We start from the raw sequence: 21646 nt of genomic DNA, 5'->3' as shown, positions 1-21646 counted from the left end.
GAGCAAACCTCTACTGATGAGACAATGAGTGACTCGATCTGCTCTGATAAAATCTCGCTGATTAGACAATGCGTGGGTGGATCTGATCCAATCTGGATCGGGATCGCTGAGGGCTCTCCATATAAAATGGGTCCATGGCCTAAGGGAAGCGACGCAGCCGATGATTTGTTTTACGATGGCGGCTCTGCGAGTTCTTCTCCTGCTCCTGACCAGGTGAGGAGGCGGAGGGGCGTGCTGAGTGGTGTTCAGGGATGTTCCTCAACAGCTCTGGATAATGAAGTCTTGTGTACGTTTGTAAGAAAGGGCGTTTCCATATCGCTTTGGCTAACTGGCCTGCATGGAGAAATGCATTGAGATAAAAATGTGGAAATGCGGTCCTGAAATGTCTCGCTTGCCCCATTGTGGGTGGTAGGGGTTCCAAAGGTGGCTTTGCGGGGCGCTGTTTACACCAACTCCTTCGTGCACCGTGCTGGCCTTGAATAGGCCCTTCCTAAAATCGCTGCAGGGCCACTTCTTTTTTTGTGGGGGGGTTGCGGTGTTTGCCTCTCTCTCCTCCCCCTGCGTTCTCTCGTCTTGGCGGTCACGTGTCTCGTACTTCCCGCAGCTTCCTCTGCCTGGGCTCCGTCCACGCGAGGCTTCGACAGTCGCTGGGACCGCGGACGCTGGGGGAGCCGAGTGGTAGGGGGCGCTGCTGCTGCTGTCGCCACATGACAACCACATCGCGCATTCTCTCAATACCGCTATCGTGTGTCTGGACACCGCCATGCACAAGACTATAATGGCGGCGTCTCTCGGTGAACTGGTAAAGCGTTACCGGCGACACGAGTTGCCAACAAGAGCGCTGCCTGGACGAGGTGGAGGGGGGTGAATTTGTTGTGCGCCTGCCGTTGGAGCGGTCACGTGACGCGACGTGATGGCTGCCGTTGGGCATAGGCCGGCACGTGGATAATTAATAATCCTCCAGCGCATGGAAAAGGGGGCGTTCGGGGACATTAACTCTCCCTTGCACGTTCCTTTTTACGATAATAACGCTTTCGAAAAATATGGCTGGTGACTGATTGGCACGGCCCTTGCAACTTTACTTAAAATAGTGACTTGTACAACATTTGACTGTGCACGACTATACGTAACACTCGCGTGCAAAATCATCATGACCTTGTTCCTTTCCATTATAGTAACAACGAACTGTGCACTCGCGTTGATAATTTGCATATCAGGCTCTACCTTGGCAACTTTCTACTACAATTTCAAGAGTCTAATGCAGGGGTCTACTACCAAAATATCATGTTGCAACCAGCTGCGTCGAAACTGCAGGCTGACGATCCCTGGTGTGAGGTTCATACTGTCCAGTCGTGCACGTGCCTTTTGAATTTGCGCCAAATAAGAACAACACACAACACCTTACATGTGTGCACAGAAAAGTGAAGGGACTGATGTGCGCCCTCCCAGCAACCGTCGCGGGCTGTTTTTTAATTGCTCCATAAGGTGTAGTTGATGTTGACGTCACAACTTCTGAACTGCCTCCCCCAGGTCTGCTGAAGCAATGCATCACCTCCACCCTTGGTTTTTCTGTGGGATGGAGCAGCCCCTCCCACAGTGACTACCGTGTCTTTGTACGGAGTGAGTCCACGAGCTTTCACTTAAATCGTGATGACATAATTGACATCTTGATCCATTGTATGATTGAATATATGACGCTTCTCATAGATGCTATCAAATTGATTCGAGATGAAATTCTCTGGCCAGTTTGGTCCCAACTGCTTCGCTTTCAATGTGCACTAACCTCTCATTTTCTCTTATTCGGTGTCGATTTTAGGTTTTTTGGTTAATGCTGTGTGGCATGTAATTCGCATGAACGATGGAAAATTTTATCTGCATTCAAAGCATGATACTGTATTGGCGTCGGGGTTCATTTCCACTAGTCTAATACAGCAGACGACGATAATCAAATATTATTCTTCCATAGGATAACTGCGTGTGTTTACTAGACGGTTGAATCCCTTATTAATCAATACCACCTCTTGATTGCCTGCACAATGCGCTCTCCCATTAGTTGGAACATTTCATGCAAGGTCATGACTTCCATTGTAAACTGAACCTGGTGACTCATGTCAGACTTTGGTTCTCTCCTCGCATTGTCTGCATTTCCCACGAGTCCTCCGTTGACGACTTGGGAGATCTTGTCACTAAATCCAACACGCAGCCGTATTCACTAGCAACTATTAGACGAGATCGTTGTGCAGGTTTGGGAGTACCGTAATTCCAACAGTGTATTGAGGCTCCTGTGTCCTAGAGACGTTCCTGGTACTGTGGAGATTTCCTATTCGCGTTCACACTGACACCATACTTTGTTGTTCTCCTTACAGTCACGCTGCCCACATAAACTTGTGGTGCGTAATCCATCCAAATGCAGGTTTTTTTTTTACTTTGTATTTGTCTCCAGCGGTGCGGAATGAAGCCGTGGATGTGGAGTCTGCGCCGGGGGACTGCGGCTTCTCCATCGTGAGGGACGGTGCTGCGCTGCACTTCACCGCTGCTGGTGATGCCTGCCACGTGCGCGTAGAGGTGAACACGAGGAGACCGTTGTGACTTGCGTCGATGCTGGGACTGCTGTGGTAGTAGCGAAATTGATGTTTCGCAATCCATAACCGATCGGCCATCACGTGCCCACAGATGTGGTCTGGCCAGAATCTAATTTGATTTTGTCTACTCTGGCATTTTTCCATCCACGTTTGCTTAGCTCGTGCATTTATTTTTAAGTTCCTTCCAAGATTTTTTTTTTTTAGCTCATGCCGTCCACTTTGGAATTTGTTTTCAGATTGTTTGCATTGCTTTTTCAATTTATTCCTACAATGATATTTCGATCATCTCTTGGTGGTAGAGTCTTTAATTCTAGTTTATACAGCAGCTCCTTCTCTTGACTGGTATCCCTGGACAATCGATGCAATGCTCATTCCATATGTCTTATCAAGATCTTGCCATCTTTGTCTTATCTGATTTACCTTGGTTTGCACTTGCCATTTGTGCTCTTGTTCATTGTAGTATGCCATGTCGCTACATTACTCTTTAAACCAATCCTAAGTATCCTTTCTTGCCTCATTGCATTGCTTTTTTGTCTTTAGTCTCCGTCTTATCTCTAGCATAAATGTTCTCTTCCGGTGCTTAATGGTAAAGGATTTGCCATCTAGACGTCCATGTCACCAAAGTGGTCACCTTAATAGAGGCAATGTTTGAACGGTTAACTGGTGTTTACATCACACAAAATACACGGCAAAACAAGCTTTCAGTTGATGTATTTCACGCCTGCTAATGGATGCAGCATTCGTGATACTATTCAATGCAAAGAAGGGAATCGGAGCAGTTTGATGCTTGGTATAGAATTAACGGCACTATATATTGCTACAGAAGGTCACTATCCAAGCTGGCCTCTAAGAGACCAACGTAGATGTAAGAAAATATTGCACACGGGGCTTACTTGGACATGTATGATCTACAACAGCAAAATGCAAGTGGCAGACCTAACCAACATACGAGCTATGTGCACTACTTGAGGTTTGCTTGCAGAAGACATGAAAGTCTTGTGAAGGGTGGTGATTTGCAGAGGTGTGGACTCGAGTCATGTGACTTGGACTCGAGTCAGACTCGAGTCATGAATTTGATGACTTGCGACTCGACTTGGACTTGCATAACAATGACTTTGTCCCACCTATGAGATGTGGGCTCGAGTCATGTGACTTGGACTCGAGTCATGAATTTGATGACTTGCGACTCGACTTGGACTTGCATAACAATGACTTTGTCCCACCTCTGGTAATTTGTGAGCGCTATGTGTGTGGGAAGAGTATTGGCGGTTTTGTGGCAAGCTGAATATGGAAACTGTATTACACTCGGCGCGGCGCAGCATCCGTTTGTACAATAACAAGGGTTAACCTGGGAAAGTGATTTCGGACCCAGGAATGCAACCCCCCCCCCCCCCCCCACGTGCGGTCTACCTGCCTTAATTTGGGTGGTAGGTGGTGGCGGGTTTCCCATTTGACAGTTTTACTTGTCATTAACCTGGCCTCGCCCAACAATGTCGAATGCACTAAATCTACTGATTTGTTTAAGCCTTCCTGGAGCACTGGCCCCGAGTCTGATGTTCAGGACTGCTGATTTCACCAGGACGGCAGGAGGAAGATCCAGGTGGAGCTGCAGGAGATGCGGCAGGGGCTGAATGGACTCGTCTGGGCTTTCACCATCGACTGCCCTGAGAACCTAAGATCGGCGAGGGCTGGAGGTGAGTACCATTGATTTGACTCTGCTAATCTGACCCACAGACTGCACTACCTGTGACTTGGTGCTATAGAATGGGTCTGCTGGGTCAACAGCTGCCTTTTTGTTTCGACCTAGATCATCTCTCCTGGTGCTCTTGCAATAATGCACTTGCATTTCCTGCAGATGCGTTTCATGCCCTTGGCTTTTACTGGACAAACTTGCAGCTTGAATCCTTTTCCGATGCACTTTCCCCCAATGGCTGATTGCAATAGTTGCACCATAAAAACGCGTTTTCCTAATCCACTGCTGGTTGGTGCTGCCCTGGGTCGTGAGGGTTAATTTGACCATGCTTCACCACGCTGCTCCTTGTTGGCCGCGGTTGAGTGGCACTAACCTTCAATGCAACAAATTGTGCTGCACTGCCAGAGCCTTTTGCAGCCAGTGAGCAACGTTTTCGCCTATCTTTGCTGTACACTCAACCCTCCTCCGCTTCTGAGATTTCGTGCATTGCCCGGGTGATTTGGTCATGTGCCAAGTAACACTCCTTAACATACGTGGCTCAAACGATGCCGTTTTATTTTAAGTACGTGTGGGGTTTTGTACGATGACCTGTTGTGCTCCTGCTGCTATTAGAGATCGCCACGTGCTCTGGTCAGAGCAGGAACTTCCCATGCAACTCTGTGCAGAGTGTCCTGAGCGCGGACGTCTGTGCACAGAGTGGCTGCTGCTACGACCCCACTCTACGCCGCTGCTTCTACAGTGAAGCTGGTACGTAGCTGACTCAAAACAGAGGTTCCATCATTCACTACCTAAACTAGGCTCCTGCTTTGAGGTTCTATGTTGGCACAGTAGCATCCTGCTGTGCTGGTTCCCTGGATTTGTTCCATCATCACGGTCTACATGGTGCATCTTTCGTGATTCACCATACCCTCCCGCTATGCTCCACCCAGTGTGCACCACAGATGGGCGCTTTGTGGTGCCCGTGTCTCGGAACCTAACGTCTCCGCCGCTGGACCTGAGCACCGTGCACCTGACTGGCGGTAGCAGTGCGCAGTGCAGCCCCGTGCTGGTGTCTGCAGACCTTGCAGTCTTTGACGTACCCATGGCAGCGTGTGGTGCCACTGTCCAGGTAATGGGCTCCTGGACTCTGCTTTGCCCTGCCCCCATCCTGATGGTTGTTGTTTGACCTTGTTGAAGTGCTGCATCGGGACCCTTCACGATGCACAACTCCTTGATGTGCAGAGTACAATCATGCACGCGTTGATGAAGAACAACAGGGTCACTTTATGATTGAGTTTCAAATGAATCGAGTGCCAAAGCAGACTTTAGGGGGATTCTAATATAATTTGTAGCTAATTGTGAGAAATTTGGACTCCTGGCCAGTACCACTTATCATTCTTCTACTTGATCACTCTGGCATTATCGTTTTGTGTCAACTACTTTGTGGTGTGTCCAGTGGAGTGGGCAGGAGCTCGTGTACGAGTTGCTGTTGGTCTCCGAGCGGGAGCTCTGCGTTGATGGAAGCGTCGCCATCACCAAATCATCCACATACAAGTAAGCACTGCCACCACCCCTCTGCAAGTGCTGTGCTCATGAGTGTCAAGCATGAGTCTTGCAGAGGAGACCCACCCACATTAATGGCCACTGTCCCTGCGACATTAAATATTTGCAGCATATGCCAGCAGAACCGTGACCAAGCTGTGCTTCCATATTCAACGATTTAATTATTAAATTGGGACATTCGACGCACAAGGGCGACTTTTCCTCGTCACAGGATCTTTAACATCTTGTAGTAGGAATATGGTTCATGGCTAATGTAAACACGGTATTAACCAAGGTGGGGGTCCCTTCACTGGTACATCTGCAAAACACCCTATCGGTCTGCTGTGTCGCTCCTGCAATCTATTGCTGCCGTGAGGGCATTGTGCATGCCTTTTGGCTGGTGGTGTGTGTTTTTACCAGGATGGTTCTTCAATGCCGCTTCCTTGGAAGTGGAGACCTGCAGCTTCGAGTGCAGGTGAGCACTCTGCCACCGCCACCTCCAGCCACGGCCACTGGGCCCCTCTCCCTGCTGCTCCAGGTCTTCACTGGTGAGTACTGCTCTCTCCGACACCCTGTGCAGCTCTAAATGGACAAATGCCACCTTGAACACGGGTTGATGTCGCTCTACCCAGGGAAGACTTGGGTCTGTATTAGCTCTGACTCGAAGCCAGCTGAAAGTCATGATTATTTTAGCCATTGCTCGGCTAGGAGCTCAACCCTGGTTTAATTTCCACTGATTGCAGGCTGCATGCCATTTTTGAATGCATTAATCGGCATGGCTGCTGGACTTGAACTGCAAACGGATGACGTGCTAGGCTGTGCTGCCAGTGTTGTGAACCTGCCAACAGAGTTCATAATTAGCCATGAGGGAACTAGAACGACGTTCACATTCTCCATGGTACGACGTATAACTTCAAATGCTAATTTCTGCTGAGGTTTTGAATCTAGCAGCTATTGGCTTGAAACCATGTTGGTGTGGGGCTGACATTGAATGGGATGACAATGCCCCTATCAATCAAAACGGTCTCCTTGAGGGCATTGTTTACAGGAAAATTGGACTGGCTTTCTTAGCCTCATTTGTTGGATCACATTTGCTTGAACGAATTGTTATCAATAGCTTCATTGGTTACCAATTGGCTAAAAATGGGACTAGAACTTGGCCAACTGTTAGCACCCGATTCCCGTCCCTCCGTGTGAAATGGTGCCCCCTTACAGCATCATCTACAGACATTTAGAGGTGCCGTTGTATGTAGATGAGGGTCACAGAATTGTATTCTGAAAATACAACTAAAATATAAACCACGATTTTTATGCCAGGAACATGTTGAGATGTGCACTAGTTCAATTCAACAGTAATGCGCACTTCTAGATTTGAAGCTTTCGTGACTGCAATGATTCATATTCTCAGGTTTTTTCGGTAAAGTCACGTAGGTAAAAACATTAAAATTAATGAAAGTAAAATAAAACAAAACAAAATAAAATTCACGACGTTTCGGAGGCAACACAAGTCTCCGTCATCAGGTGGGACCGTCACAGCCGAATTAGCTGCATCAAGTGAAGCAATGATTCAAGATGTAATCCCTTATAAGCAAGTTGAAGAGAGGGGGGGGGAGAGCTTATCAGGCTGTGGTAGCCAATGAATGGAAACGTATCGGGAGGGAGGAGCGGTGATCAAAGACTGCACGCAGTGCTCAACACAATGAATGGAGACGCGCCGGGACGGAGGGCGAGCGGTGATCAAAGACATCACGTAGTGCTCAACACAATGAATGGAAACGTGGCGAGCGGTGATCAAAGAACAATGAAGAGATTACTGTTAAACACTGTGGATGTTAACACTCGGTGAAGTAAATTATCTTATCTGACAGGCACTATTTTAATTTACTTCAGAGTGTTAACATCCACAGTGTTTAACAGTAATCTCTTAATTGTTCTTTGATCACCGCTCGCCACGTTTCCATTCATTGTGTTGAGCACTACGTGATGTCTTTTATCACCGCTCGCCCTCCGTCCCGGCGCGTCTCCATTCATTGTGTTGAGCACTGCGTGCAGTCTTTGATCGCCGCTCGCCCTCTGTCCCGACACGTCTCCATTCATTGTGTTGAGCACTGCGTGCAGTCTTTGATCACCGCTCCTCCTCCCTCCCGATACGTTTCCATTCATTGGCTACAACAGCCTGATAAGCTCTCCCCCCCTCTCCACCTCCCTTCAACTTGCTTATAAGGGATTACATCTTGAATCATTGCTTCACTTGATGCAGCTAATTCGGCTGTGACGGTCCCACCTGATGACGGAGACTTGTGTTGCCTCCGAAACGTCGTGAATTTTATTTTGTTTTGTTTTATTTTACTTTCATTAATTTTAATGTTTTTACCTACGTGACTTTACCGAAAAAACCTGAGAATAGTAATGCGCACGTTTTAGGGGTTTTGTGCTTTACCTTGTCCAATGTGCTCTAAACAGGTCCTATACACCACTAATCCACATGCCTTGTGAACCATGTCTGAACGCTGCCAGACAACTCCTACACCACGCCGTACCAGCCCTGGCAGTACCCGCTGGTAACGCTTCTGGGAACGCCGCTCTACGTGCAGGCGTCACTGCTGCACCGCTCTGACCCCACGCTGGTGCTCTTCCTGAAGGACTGCTGGGCCACGCCCACGACAGATGCCACCGACCCCACGCAGTGGAAGCTTGTGGTGGATGGGTGAGGCTGGGCGGGGTAGTGCTCTCTCTGCCACAGCAGGGCCTGCAGAGGCAACCTGGTTTTTGAGGCATTGGTTGTCTCTTTTTCTTCCCCCACGTAAGCAGAGTTGTGCTAATTACGTCCCCTTGTTAATGACAACGGTTCGTGTAATGGTGACTATCAAGTACTGGCGTCTAAGCAAGATTGCAGTGCCATCCCCAAATGTCGATGGCCACTGCTCCTTTGGTTCTGGATGTTAACACAGCCACCCTCTGCCTCCCAGAGCTGGTGATTTGTACAAGGCCCGACTACATGCAGTGATGGTTGCATTGCACCGATGCACTGAATATTGGCATTTGGGCTGCCTTGCTAGTCGTGAGCATGTCTTGACTAAAGCTGCCCTTCATCCTTGCGTGCAGATTTAAATAAAAATGCGTGCATTCAATCTTCTTTGAATTGAGGGTAAACGGCACTTTTTCTTGTGCAGCTGCCCCGTGCAGTCTCCTTGTTGCAGTGTGTTCTTCCCTGGTGTTGCTGACCTGCCACTGCCTTCTCACTACAAGCGTCTGGCACTCCAGGCCTTCGCCTTCATGAACTCTGACCGCAGCACCACCCGTGACCTCGTGAGTGCCCGATTCTTTTCATCCATTGAAAACCAGGCCACCATGGAAGGATGACGTGTACTGTGTACAACTGCAGGGCAAAAGGACTACCTAAAAACATGGAAACCTTTACTTACCGGAGCGATGCATTCTGTCTGCCACAGGTTTACCTGCACTGCTCTATCGTGGTGTGCGACAGCTCCAGCCCCAACTTCCTCACCGAGTGCAATCGGCAGTGTGGACAGACCAGGCGCTACAGTGAGCAGCACCACCGCGACCTATTGAATATTTTGTGCTTGTTTACCCAGAAAAGCCTCGCAGAGTAACGATTTTTCAAGAGGACGAAGGGGTTTTAATGTTGCTATGTTATCGTTTATATTTAAAGTGCATTTGCTGTGACCTTTGCAGACTGGTTTCACAACCCGTGGCATGCCACAATTACCTTCTCGTTTGATTTTCTGGGTAACTTGACCTGCCGCATATGATGTCCTTTCGTATGGGCCAGTTGTCATCAACCGATTTCTGTTGTTCCAGAGCGCAACGCCATCTCTGACACTTCCAGCGTGGTAGGAAAGCACGTGGTGTCACTGCAGGGCCCCGTGCTCTTTGAAGAAGCTCCTGTTAACGACGCTGCTCTGCTGTTGCTGGAGGCTCCCTCCTCATCGTGGGCCTCGGCTGGGACTCTGTCCTTTCTCGTCGTCATTGCCACAGCCGTCATTGCTCTCCTGTCTGCTGCCATTGCCGTCAGGAGGCACAGGAGCCGGGCTGTGGCGCTCGATGGGAGTGGCTATTGATGACTACTTGTGATTGCTGGCACTTGCATGTCTTGCTGACCATTGCCAAAAATAAATTTCTTAAATTCGCTACTTCTGTTCTGACCTTTAACGAGGATTGTGTGTGTGCAATATGTAGGCAGTGTTAGTGCTGCATTTGGCCACGTTTCTTCCCCAAGGAAAGTCCCTCGATAGCAGCAACGTGTACCAAGGTTTAGGCCTTTGGCTTCAAACAAGAGCACCTTGCCATGCTTAAAGAATCTGAATCCAGGTTTCTTTAATTTATGACCTAATGAATCCTTTTTCCCCAAACACGCAAATGTGGACATTATGGTCCAGAGACCATTTTTTCTGTCACACTAACAAACTATTTCAAAGGAACATCAAGAATGTTGGGCAAGGAGGGAGAAACGGAATACTGCCAACTTTAAGTAAAGGTTGAGTTGACCTTGGTTGTAGCATTACAACGCATATGTCTACATTGTCAAAAGTGCTCTGCCCCTGAAAAAGACAACCAACGCTGATGGAGGCTTGACTAGACATTGTTTGTGGCCTTGTACACAAGTGGCTTGTTTCAGATCCCTGGGTTCTGAAGCGGTGACGCATCCGTCTATCTGCATTGGGGTGAATGCTGGATAAACTCTGCCTCCTCGGTTCATCAACGTTTAACTCCTTGGGCATGACCACCAGAGGCGTAGCTAGGATATTTTGCGCAATTGGCGCCCCCCCCCCCCCCCCCATTTAATCACATTTTCCTATTACATCGAATACGGAATAACAATTTAATTTTAATGAAACATTGTATTTAAAGAAGAATATATATGGCTCACTTGGTCACTGTCGTAGACTGGTTGACAGTCTACAAAATATTAATTTTTCTTGATTTCACTGTCGCAAACTGGTCAATCACGTAATCAAAATCTGTTTTTTCCAATGTTTTTCTTTCAACGCTAAGAAGAGCAAGATCGCTGAGACGATCTTGTCCCATTGAAGCACGCAAATACGACAAAATAAGTTTCAATTTGCTGAACGACCGCTCACAGCTTGCAATTGAAACTGCTATTGTTAATACAATTTGCAGTGAAATTCGGTATTATGTCTCCATAAAACTAAGAAGCTCCAAAGGCGTTTCTGGTAGAACTTCATTCCGGTTACTGAACAGCATTTTGCAATCTCCAATTTCTGTGAAAAGTTCGTGGCCATTGATGTCGGTGTCATAGAAATTTCCAAATCTGTGCAATTTCGACGAATTGCATCGACATCTGTGTCGGATAGAAGAGTTTTGACGTCCAGCAGAAATCCATATTTTGTGTTCAGGTCTTTTAGTCGTAAAAGCCGTGTTGACATCTCCTGTTGAAGTCGATAAAGTACGCTCTTCATAACGCGCACAATTTCTTCTTCTGCTGAAAGTCCTGCATCTCTTGCCAGTTCTCCTGGCATCTTCTTCTGTCCACATCTATCCCCCAGGCTGTGCATCTTGTTTTGGCGTTTTCTACAGAAACTTGGCTCAAATCATCACGAAGCTTGACAAATTCATGCTCCAAAGATTCAAGATCAGTTGCTGCTTCCTTGAAGTTCATAGTAGGATCCTGTTGTATCTATGCCCCGTTTTCCAAAAATTCCTGTAAGAGCTTCTGAACACGATACATTTTTCCAAGAATGACATTCTAGAAATTTTATAAAACTATGAAGTTAAAATTTAATACGCATGCCTGTAACTGTTCTGCATCGCTTCTGGTTTCAGGCGTCATAGTTACGTCCTCCGATAATTTGTCTAGCAGCCCTACTAGTTCATCCAGTCCTTCATAGATAGCTTTAACAGCTTCTGATCGTGCACTCCAGCATGTTTCGGACTCCCACTTTACTGTGATGGGCACAGATTTTTTTTTTTACTCTTCCCATAGAATTGTTGAACGAGAGAAAAACAAATATATACTTTCAACTGTTCCAAAAAATGTGACGAAATGTGGATCCTGTTTAGCTGAGTGTACTCCTGCTAAGTTTAAGCTGTGGTTGTCACAGTTGACAAACAATGCTCTGTGATTTTTGTCACATATTCGTTGTTGAAGGCCGGATATATGCCCAGTCATCAAAGCAGCAATGTCATAACATTGTGCCTGACAGTCGGCTAGAGGTATGTTGTCAGATTTCAGTCTTTCGACGATGACTCTTTCTAGGCTTGCTGCATCTTTTGCATGTGTAATAAGAGCCATGTATGGCTCACGTGGTGATCGGCTTGCTGGTCCCGCTTTGTAGCCAATGAGGGGAGAGCCAGGGAGCATGGCCTCGGCGTGATCACGGCATGTTAGCTAGGGTGATTGGCTTGGCCGATCGGGGCCTCAGCTAATGGGAAGCCGAATCAGAGGCGTGGTCCCGGGATTGACGGGGAATGATCTGGAACGGTCAACGCTGACTATGGAGGATTGGCTTAGGAGTACCACGTGACCCAGGGATTAAGAGGAGGAAAGACGGAGGAGTCGGGAGCAGACCTGGGAACGAAGAGAGCAGGAGCCACGCGCGTACGGGGCTCTGGGTGCCGCGGGCGACTTAGCTGGTTGTCTGCCCGCTTCCAGTTGCCTGTCAGCAACGGGGAGTGTGTGTAACTGTGGAAGTGAAAAATAAAGGACTGATTCCAGAAGCCGTCTCGAGAAGGTTTATTACACATGTATATCGATATAACCTTAAAAAATGTATTTGATAGTTACTTTTTTAGTTAAAAAATCCACATTCACAAATCTTATGACCTGAGAAAGCTGTTCCCGATGTCCTAGATCAGGAGTTGAGTCAAGTAAGATACCATAGTACTTGTTTTACAGGGAGGAACAATGTTCCACACTGCCCACCAGTGATTATTTAGCTGTCTGTCTGTCTGACTGTCTGTCTGTCTGTCGTGCATAAATAAATATATAATACACACAGCTCTTTGATTGGTGGAGACCTTACAAACAGCTCTTTGATTGGTGGAGACCTACTGCCGGGTACGGAGAGGGGAGGTGCCTAAGGGAGGAGGGTCAGGGGAGGGGCCTAAGGAAGGGGGGAGTCAGGAGAGGGACCTGAGGGGGGGGGGGGTTCAGGGGAGCGGCCTGAGGGGGGGGGGTCAGGGGAGGGGCCTAAGGATATGGGGGGGGGGGGTGCTCAAGGGAGGGGCCTAACAGAAGGGGGGTCAGGGGAGGGGCCTGAGGATATGGGGGGGGTGGTCAGGGGAGGGGCCTATGGGAAAGGGGGTCAGGGGAGGGGCCTAAGGGGGGAGGGGCCTAAGGGAGGGGGGGGCGATAGTTAAGGGGGCTGTCTGCCTGGCTACCTAAAGTCAAGTTATCTTTTATACATACAGGTACGAACAACAGGTTCCACACTGCCCACCAGGGATTATTTGTCTGTCTGTCATGCACGAATGCGCTGTCCAACCAAGTTCCTACCTGCCCACTCCGAAGGAACATGCTTCCTGATATCACTCAACAATTGGTTCTTTACAGTCGACGCAATTATGTGGATAAATTCATTCTGGATTTCGGGTGACAAATAAGAAACTGATCCCGGATTTTCTCCTGCGTGCTGTACGTGTTTTGCTAACAATGGGTCATACTGCGCAACGAATTTGATCAGCGCGATAATTTTTCCAAAATCGTTATCCTCATCTGCATTAAAATTTTTCTCATGGCCACGTAGTGCCAAATTTTGTGAAACCAGAAACTTAATACAGGTGAGTATTTTTTGCAATATATCTCACCAACGTTGTTTTTCCAAATGAATCTGAGCTTGAACTACTGCGTCAATTCCAGTACCATCAATTATCCTTCGTTCGGCTTCCTTCCATGTGTAATGTAGTAACTCGGCGGGAGACGACTTCACGGGTAACACACTCTTTATTTTATCAAACTCGTTCACAGGTGACTAACACCTACTTTGTATCTCGGGTGACAAACACCCACTTAGTATCTCGGGTGACAAACACCCACTTAGTATCTCGCGTGACAACCACCCACTTAGCTACTTGGCGACTAACGCCCACTGAGCTACTCGGATGACCAACATCCACTTAGTATCTCGGGTGACAACCACCCACTTAGCTACTCGGCGACTAACGCCACTGAGCTACTCGGATGACCAACATCCACTTAGCTACTCGGCGACTAACGCCACTGAGCTACTCGGGACACTCCCTGCCCGGGGTATCCGTCTCGACTGTGGGTCCCCAGCCGGACCCACGGGGGCTTCGGACCCCGGGTCCCACAGCCTCGCCTCCGAGCCACACAGGGCCCCGGTCCCCACAAGGACGGCGGGACTAGGGGTCTCGGGGCACTAGGTCTTCAGCTCCGTCTTCGGGTCTTCAACTGGGTAACTCTCCCCGAGTGCTCTCGCGCGTCCCCCTTTATACCCCACCTGCGGACGTCGCTGCGAGCACCCACTTATTCGACCAATCGCTGGGCGCTGGCTACGATCCTCTTTTCCCACATCTCATCGTGCCTCACCACCCACGCCGCGCCGCCCCGTCATCTGTCACTCCCGGCGCGCGCGTCCACACCACGCCCACAACGCGTGCCCAACCCCGCACCCCGCGCCGCCCCGTGATCCATCACTGTCACAGTCGGCGCACGTCAATACCACCACTACATCACCCCCTACCACATAGCTCGCAGCCGACCCGGCTGCTATAAAAATATACAAACCGCCCTGTGTGCCCCGTAACACAACACAACAACAAGAACAACTAACGTAACAACACGACGCGAACACTACCATCCGCAACCATCAACCAGTGCCACCGCGACAATAGAACAATATATACAAACCGGCGAGTGACAATAGCAATGTGTATGCAAAAAGGAAAATAAATGGAAAAAATTTTTTTTTTCTTTCGACTCGTGCAGTGTCCCCTTCTTTTTCCGAGCGTCCCTACAACGGGACATTACCCCGGCAGAGGGGAACACCGGGCGAGCTCGGTGTAGAGAAAAAAACGTCTTCATGAAAATTGTTGAGCCCTAGCCCGAGTCCGCCTTGCCGGTCCGTCGTACGGCACCAGACGCGGTTGAATGTCCGGTGGTGCCGGCGGTTCAGGAAGACATCGGCCAGGCATCGAGGACCCGTGCGTGCCCCGGGGTTCAGGCTCTCGACGGTCAGCAGCCGTCAAGCCCGAGGCACCTGGGGGTGGGTCAGGTGGAGACACGTGAGGATCAGCCTGCGACACCTCCCTCCCCGAGTCGACAGTCACATCACACGCCCGGTCGTCACGGCACAGAACGGGGTCACACGGTGCCGCATAGGGCTTCAGTCGGGAGGGGTGCACGTACCAACGGCGTTTCCCCCCATTTAATCTGTATACTCTGGGGTCGTGCAACCCGCACAATTTCCACCGGTCCCCTCCAAGGTCTCAACAACTTGGGGGACGTAGCCAACGGTGCATGTGGACAATGCAGCCAGGCCTTATCGCCTGGTTTCCAATCATGCGTATGCACCCTCCGCTCATGCAATTTCTCGTTCGCAATTTGCCGCGACCGCGAATTCAACCTTGCCGCCTCCCGCGCTTCAGTCAATTTGGCGATATTAAATTTGATGTGGTCTGCCAATTTAGATTTTGCACGTGGCTGGGAAATCCCCAGTTGGACGTCCATGGCCGGATCGGCCTCCCGCCCATACATAAGAAAAAATGGGGAAAACCCCGTCGCCGCATGAGGGGCCATTCGATAGGCCGCGAGTACCCCCCGGCACCTGTAAGTCCCAATCAACCTGATCGTCGCAGACCTGTTGGCACAACATAGACGTAATCGTCCTGTTCAGACGCTCAACCATCCCGTCAGTCTGTGGGTGGTAGGGGGAAGTACGCACTTTCTTTGTACCCAACAGGTCGCACACCTCGCGCAACAAAACGCTCGAAAAATTCTTTCCTTGATCCGTCAGCAAGCGTTCGGGGGCGCCCTTGTCCAAAACATAACCCTGGACAAAGGCGTCCGCCACCGCCGCAGCCGACTGGTTGGCGAGCGGCCATGCCATAGGCCATCGGGTGAAGTATTCCACGCCAACCAGCAGGAACCTATTTCCCCTTGGTGTAGCCGGAAAGGGCCCCAAGATGTCCAACGCTACCAATTCGTTTATGCGCGAAACCTGAATGGATTGCAGCGGTGAATTAGCTGCCAATGGTGGCGGTTTCCTTTTGGCGCACCCTACGCATCCCTTAAGAATATTCGCCACGTCGTTACCCATCCCCGGCCAATAATAGTCTCGCTGGATTAGGGCGAGCGTTTTGTGAAAACCCAGATGCATGAGCCGTTCATGAGCTGCCAGAACAACCCTACCCCGCATAGCAACAGGCACAACGAGCACGTGACGCCGGGACATGTTGTCCCACTTCATCAAAAGGCCCTGTCTGCACACCCAGGAACCGACCCGCGCCTCCCCTACCTCGGGAGCGCCAACTTTCCGACGTAGCGTAAGTAGGGAGCTGTCGGACATCTGGAGGCGGCCCCACTCAATGAGGGGCAACGACAACAGCGAATCCCTCCCCGTGGGGGCGTCCTCTCCCGGGGTGTCAGTGGCGGCGAGCGCAACTCCCGGGGTGCCGGCAACCGGGGGTTTGCACCGCGCCGATCCCAACAAACATGTGCAGTCCGTGCACGGAGGCAACCGCGACAAGGCGTCCGCATTTGAGTGTCGCAACCCCTTGCGGTAAATCGTCGTGAATTGGTAGTCTTGAAGGACCTCCAACCATCGGGACAATTGGCCCGATGGCTGTGCCACGCGCATAGCGTATTGTAGAGCCGCATGGTCCGTACGGACCGTAAAATGACGGCCGTAAAGATACGGCCGGAATTGCTGTGTAAAAAACACAATGGCTAACAATTCACGACGAGTTACGCAATAGCGTTGTTCGGCGGGGGAAAGAACTCTACTACCGTAGGCGACCACCCGTTCCACCCCCCCGACCACCTGTGAGAGCACCCCCCCGATACCCGTATTGCTGGCGTCTGTGTCAAGCAAAAACGGTTGTGTGAAATCGGGGTAACACAAGGGGGGAGCCTGCACCAAGGCGTCACGGAGGGAGCAGAACGCAGCCTCCTCTTCCGCCCCCCAGTGAAACCTCACACCCTTAGCCGTCAAAGCATGCAGGGGCCTGGCTATGGTGGCAAATTGCTTGACAAAACGACGGTAATAGGAGGCGAAACCAATGAAACTACGAACCTCCGTGACCGAGGTTGGCGTTGGCCATGAGCTGACGCAATGCGTCTTAGCAGGGTCCGTCGAGATCCCTGAACGACTCACGATATGGCCCAAATACCTGACCGATTCCCGAAGCAGAAAACATTTAGCCGGTTTAAATTTAAGCTTAGCGGAACGCATCCTGAGGAACACCGCTCTCAGTCGCTGGAGGTGCTCCTCGAAAGTCCGACTAAAGACGATGATATCGTCGAGATAAATCAAACAGGTATCCCATTGGAGGCCCGACAAAACCAATTCCATGAGTCTCTGGAACGTGGCGGGAGCGGAATGTAAGCCCATGGGCAAACGGTTGAATTCAAATAGGCCCCCAGGTGTCCGGAAAGCAGTTTTAGGTTTAGACTCGTTATCGAGTGGCAATTGCCAAAATCCAGAAAGCAGATCGAGTGTGGAAAAAAACTGCGCTCCCGCCAAGGCATCCAGCGACTCATCCATCCTGGGGAGCGGATACGCATCCGCCATCGAGATTTTGTTTAAGCGGCGGAAATCGACACAAAACCGCAAGGACCCGTCCTGTTTCTTTACTAGGACAATAGGAGCACCCCACGGACTAGAAGAGGGCGAAATGATATCGGCCGCCAACATATCATTAACCGCCGATTGCACATGTTCCTTCTCGGCTGGGCTGAGCCGGAAGGGATTCTGACGAATAGGGGCCGCGTCCCCTGTAGCTATGTGGTGGCGCAACAGGTCAGTGCAGCCGATATCGTACTTATGTTTGCTGAACACGTCAGCAAACTCGATTATCAAACCCCTCAATGCTCCCAATTGCACCGCGGACAAGTTAGCAGAACCGGCACACAACGAGTCCAACCACTCAGTCCCCTCATCACTTGGAGGATGCGACTTAACAGTGAAATCTGCTTGAGCCACGAGCCGTTCCTCAACGGGTAGCAGCGCGGCGTGAGCCAGCACCGTTCCCTGCGCAATTACGGCCGGCCGCGACCCCGTATTCAGGACCATTACGAACGGCTCACTGTCCCCTCTCACCATGGTTTGAGCAACCGCTAAGTCGAGGCCCCTACTGGCTCTGTTAGACGGCCCCAACAGCACCCCCTGTGCCTCCACACCCACCTCGAGTGGCTTCCTGAACCGAAGGGGTACTAACATTTGCGATCCCGGGGGCACCCGTACAGTGTGAGTCGCCAGCGCCTGCACCGTCGCACAAACCGTGCGCATTTTGGTAGGGCTCGACAAGAACGCAACCCGCCGACCTGACGGAAGCTCTATGCAGGCCTGATCTATAAGAATTTTGATGGGCATTTTGGACAAAAAGTCCGTACCTAGCAAACAGGGAACGGCCAGCGATGATGATACAAAAATAGGGCCCGCCAATTTGATGTCACCAATGCAAATAGTCGCCCGAATCTGGCCGATGATCCCCAGGGATCCCCCATTCGCCGCATAAAATGGCACGTCTACTGGCAGAAGGGGTCTACTTTGGACGGGAAGAATGTTATAAATAAGGTCCGAGATGATGGTGGCCGACGCACCCGTGTCAACAAGCACCCGGACCTCAACCCCGTCAATGAACCCCGTTACCACGGACGACCCGGCCGACGCAGCCACGATCCTGTGGGCCAATTCGGACCACTCGACTGCTTGCGGGCCGCGTACGGACCCCCCTCGCCGAAATGAACCCCCGGCACCCAGCCGCGAACCCCCCACCGCGAAGCGACGACCCGAATGTGCCGTGTTTGTGGACCGAACGTGTGAGGTGCCGCGACTTGCCGGGTTTTGTTGGGATGACTTGTGGCCCTGGTCGTCGTCCCGACGTGGTCCTGTGGCGCGCTGACGCGGGGCCCGGCACCCGGCTGCGACGTGACCCCGAAGGCCGCAGTTGTAGCAGACGACGGACGTCGTAGGTTTCGGTTGCTCCAGCTTGCGGGGCGAACGTGTGGGCGAACGACCTCCCGTTCTCCACTCCCCCAGACGCGATGCAGCGAAGGCCTGCTCCTGCACCCCAGCTGGCTGAGGTTCGGCGATCGTGGCGGCCAGTGCCGCGTTCCCCGCCCATTTGCAGACGACCCCCGGCTTGCGTTTGAGGACCTCGTACGCGTGGATGCTCGTGGCGATCGCCAGGGAGCAGATATCCATCTCGTCCGCCACGTTGATGGGGACCCCCAACTCGTGGGCCAACACCAGCAGCTGCTCCGTCACCATGGCGTCCTTCCCCTCCTTATCCATGCGGGGAAAAGCTGCGTCCGCCAAGGCGAGTAGTGCCGTGCGATAGGCGAGCGTCGTTTCTCCAGCCACCTTCCGCCGATCGTAGAACTGGTGGCGACACGTGGAGGGCGGCCCGAACACCTTCGCCATCAGGTGTAGTGCGGCCTGGAGCGTAGAGCGGGACGACCTTGCAGCAGATGTGAAGGCTGCAAGCGCGTCGTCGTCAAGCATCGCTGGCAACGCACGCAGGGCAGTGGTGTCGGACCACCCCGACATCTCCTGATGAGCGAGGAACCTTCGTTGGAAGGCTCCCCAGTCGCCCCCATCCGCCTTGAACGCCGACAGCGCGGGCAATCTTTGCTGGAGGACCCGATCGTCGTCGACGTCGGAGAGATTTTCCCGCGCTCCGCTGTAGTTGTGTAAAATGTCGGCTCGGTTGTCAGGCGCAAAATGGAGGGCTCCGGCGCGCGCTGATGACGTGGGCTGCGCTGCGCGGAGGTGTCCGGCCACGTGGCGTCCGTCTTTCCCGCCAATCGGTGGCGGCCCCCCAAAAACGGCGGCAACTTCCAGACTTTTGGCGCGAAGCGCCTTTTGGCGGGAATCCTCCAACGTCGCTTCCTCCACGACCCCCGCAGCCGTTTTTCCGCTCGCCGGAACGGAGATGTCGGCCAAGACAGCGGCGGCGGCGAGTAGCAACTCCGCCAACCGGGAGTGCGCGTCCTGGAGGCTGGTGTCGGAGGCAAGCGGAGCGTCGGCCATCACCGCGAAGTGCTGCATCGGCGGCAACTCCTCGTCCTCTACTCCCGAGGTCGGTGTCCCCGGTACGCCGTCGTCGTCCCGACCTCGCTCGTGGGTACGGGTAGTCTTCCTCGTGTCCATACTTCTTGAAGACAGGTTTACTTCTGACGCCAGTTGTAATGTAGTAACTCGGCGGGAGACGACTTCACGGGTAACACACTCTTTATTTTATCAAACTCGTTCACAGGTGACTAACACCTACTTTGTATCTCGGGTGACAAACACCCACTTAGTATCTCGGGTGACAAACACCCACTTAGTATCTCGGGTGACAACCAATCCCTGCCCGGGGTATCCGTCTCGACTGTGGGTCCCCAGCCCGACCCACGGGGGCGTCGGACCCCGGGTCCCACAGCCTCGCCTCCGAGCCACACAGGGCCCCGGTCCCCACAAGGACGGCGGGACTAGGGGTCTCGGGGCACTAGGTCTTCAGCTCCGTCTTCGGGTCTTCAACTGGGTAACTCTCCCCGAGTGCTCTCGCGCGTCCCCCTTTATACCCCACCTGCGGACGTCGCTGCGAGCACCCACTTATTCGACCAATCGCTGGGCGCTGGCTACGATCCTCTTTTCCCACATCTCATCGTGCCTCACCACCCACGCCGCGCCGCCCCGTCATCTGTCACTCCCGGCGCGCGCGTCCACACCACGCCCACAACGCGTGCCCAACCCCGCACCCCGCGCCGCCCCGTGATCCATCACTGTCACAGTCGGCGCACGTCAATACCACCACTACACATGCAGTAAAAGCTGTGCGGTGGTTAGGATTGTTTTCATGAGAATTTCGTTTTTCTGGCTTTCTCCACTTGTTGAAACCGTTTGTTAACTCAAACAAAGCTCGTGAGTTTGAACTCGATGATGTAAATAGACAACAAAAACAGTAAGCAGCTTTATTGATTGTTGAATATAATAGCCACGAACGATTCACTTACTCTCCGTTCGCTAGTCGGCGTTTAAACCATGCTGATGTAATTGAACGTACGTGGGCTGCTCTGGCTGCTGCAGCCGCTTGGAGCGTGGTGTCACTAATAAGAACTAAAAATAGGCAGTAGTAGTTTCTGCCACCAAAAAACAGGCCAGTGACCAAGGCTGAAAGACTGCACCTGTCTGTTGTTTGGGACGTTCTTCCATGCAAGTTCTTAATAGGCGCGCGTACCAAAATGTAATTACATGACATGTAGGCTGTGTGTGGCGGGATATATAAACTTTTAGGTTGAGGTGTAGATTTGTGCAGTAGTTTCAGGCTGCCGCGCCCGCCGCAATAAGTTATAATGTAACGTTGCAAGCCTCATTTTGGCGCCCCTTTACCTTGGCGCCCGGGGACATGTACCCCCCTGCCCCCCCCCCCCCCCCCCCCTTAGCTACGCCTCTGATGACCACCACACTTGCTGATAGCCCAGAGTCTCATGTCTACAACTACCTGTGTTAAACCATCTGCCTGGAAAACTTGGCTGTTAGGGAGACCGTTTGCCTCAAACACAGCCTGCAAATCATTGACCTCCTCCCTTCGCGTTTCTCCTCAACTTCCTCGAACTGTGTGAAGGACTGACAACCTGTAAAGACCATTTCTCCTGGACTTGCTCAATCCTGCATAATAACCGACATGACGCATGAAACGG

The 21646-nt window shown here is 51.4% G+C and overlaps 1 protein-coding gene across 1 annotated transcript; it reads left to right on the top strand.

Moving 5' to 3' along the window:
* The first annotated feature begins 98 nt into the window (after positions 1–98).
* Positions 99–9947, top strand: LOC144736605 (zona pellucida sperm-binding protein 4-like). Its single transcript, XM_078619170.1, has 13 exons — positions 99–213; positions 605–678; positions 1531–1620; positions 2444–2565; positions 4162–4276; positions 4888–5022; positions 5205–5383; positions 5711–5808; positions 6217–6344; positions 8314–8503; positions 8970–9105; positions 9249–9342; positions 9619–9947. The coding sequence occupies exons 1-13, from the start codon at positions 161–163 to the stop codon at positions 9876–9878; spliced, it is 1674 nt and encodes a 557-aa protein (XP_078475296.1). The 5' UTR covers positions 99–160; the 3' UTR covers positions 9879–9947.
* Positions 9948–21646: the final 11699 nt, after the last annotated feature.

Source organism: Lampetra planeri, chromosome 61, assembly GCF_965212315.1.
Source record: "Lampetra planeri chromosome 61, kcLamPlan1.2.h2, whole genome shotgun sequence".
NCBI lineage: Eukaryota > Metazoa > Chordata > Hyperoartia > Petromyzontiformes > Petromyzontidae > Lampetra > Lampetra planeri.
This window is presented reverse-complemented; position numbering and strand designations above follow the sequence as displayed.

Coding starts and splice junctions, on each gene's coding strand:
- LOC144736605 (XM_078619170.1), top strand. CDS start 161: ATGATTTGTTTTACGATGGCGGCTCTGCGAGTTCTTCTCCTGCTCCTG. Junction 4,277..4,887: donor AAGATCGGCGAGGGCTGGAG/GTGAGTACCATT, acceptor TGCTGCTATTAG/AGATCGCCACGTGCTCTGGT. Junction 5,809..6,216: donor ACCAAATCATCCACATACAA/GTAAGCACTGCC, acceptor TGTTTTTACCAG/GATGGTTCTTCAATGCCGCT.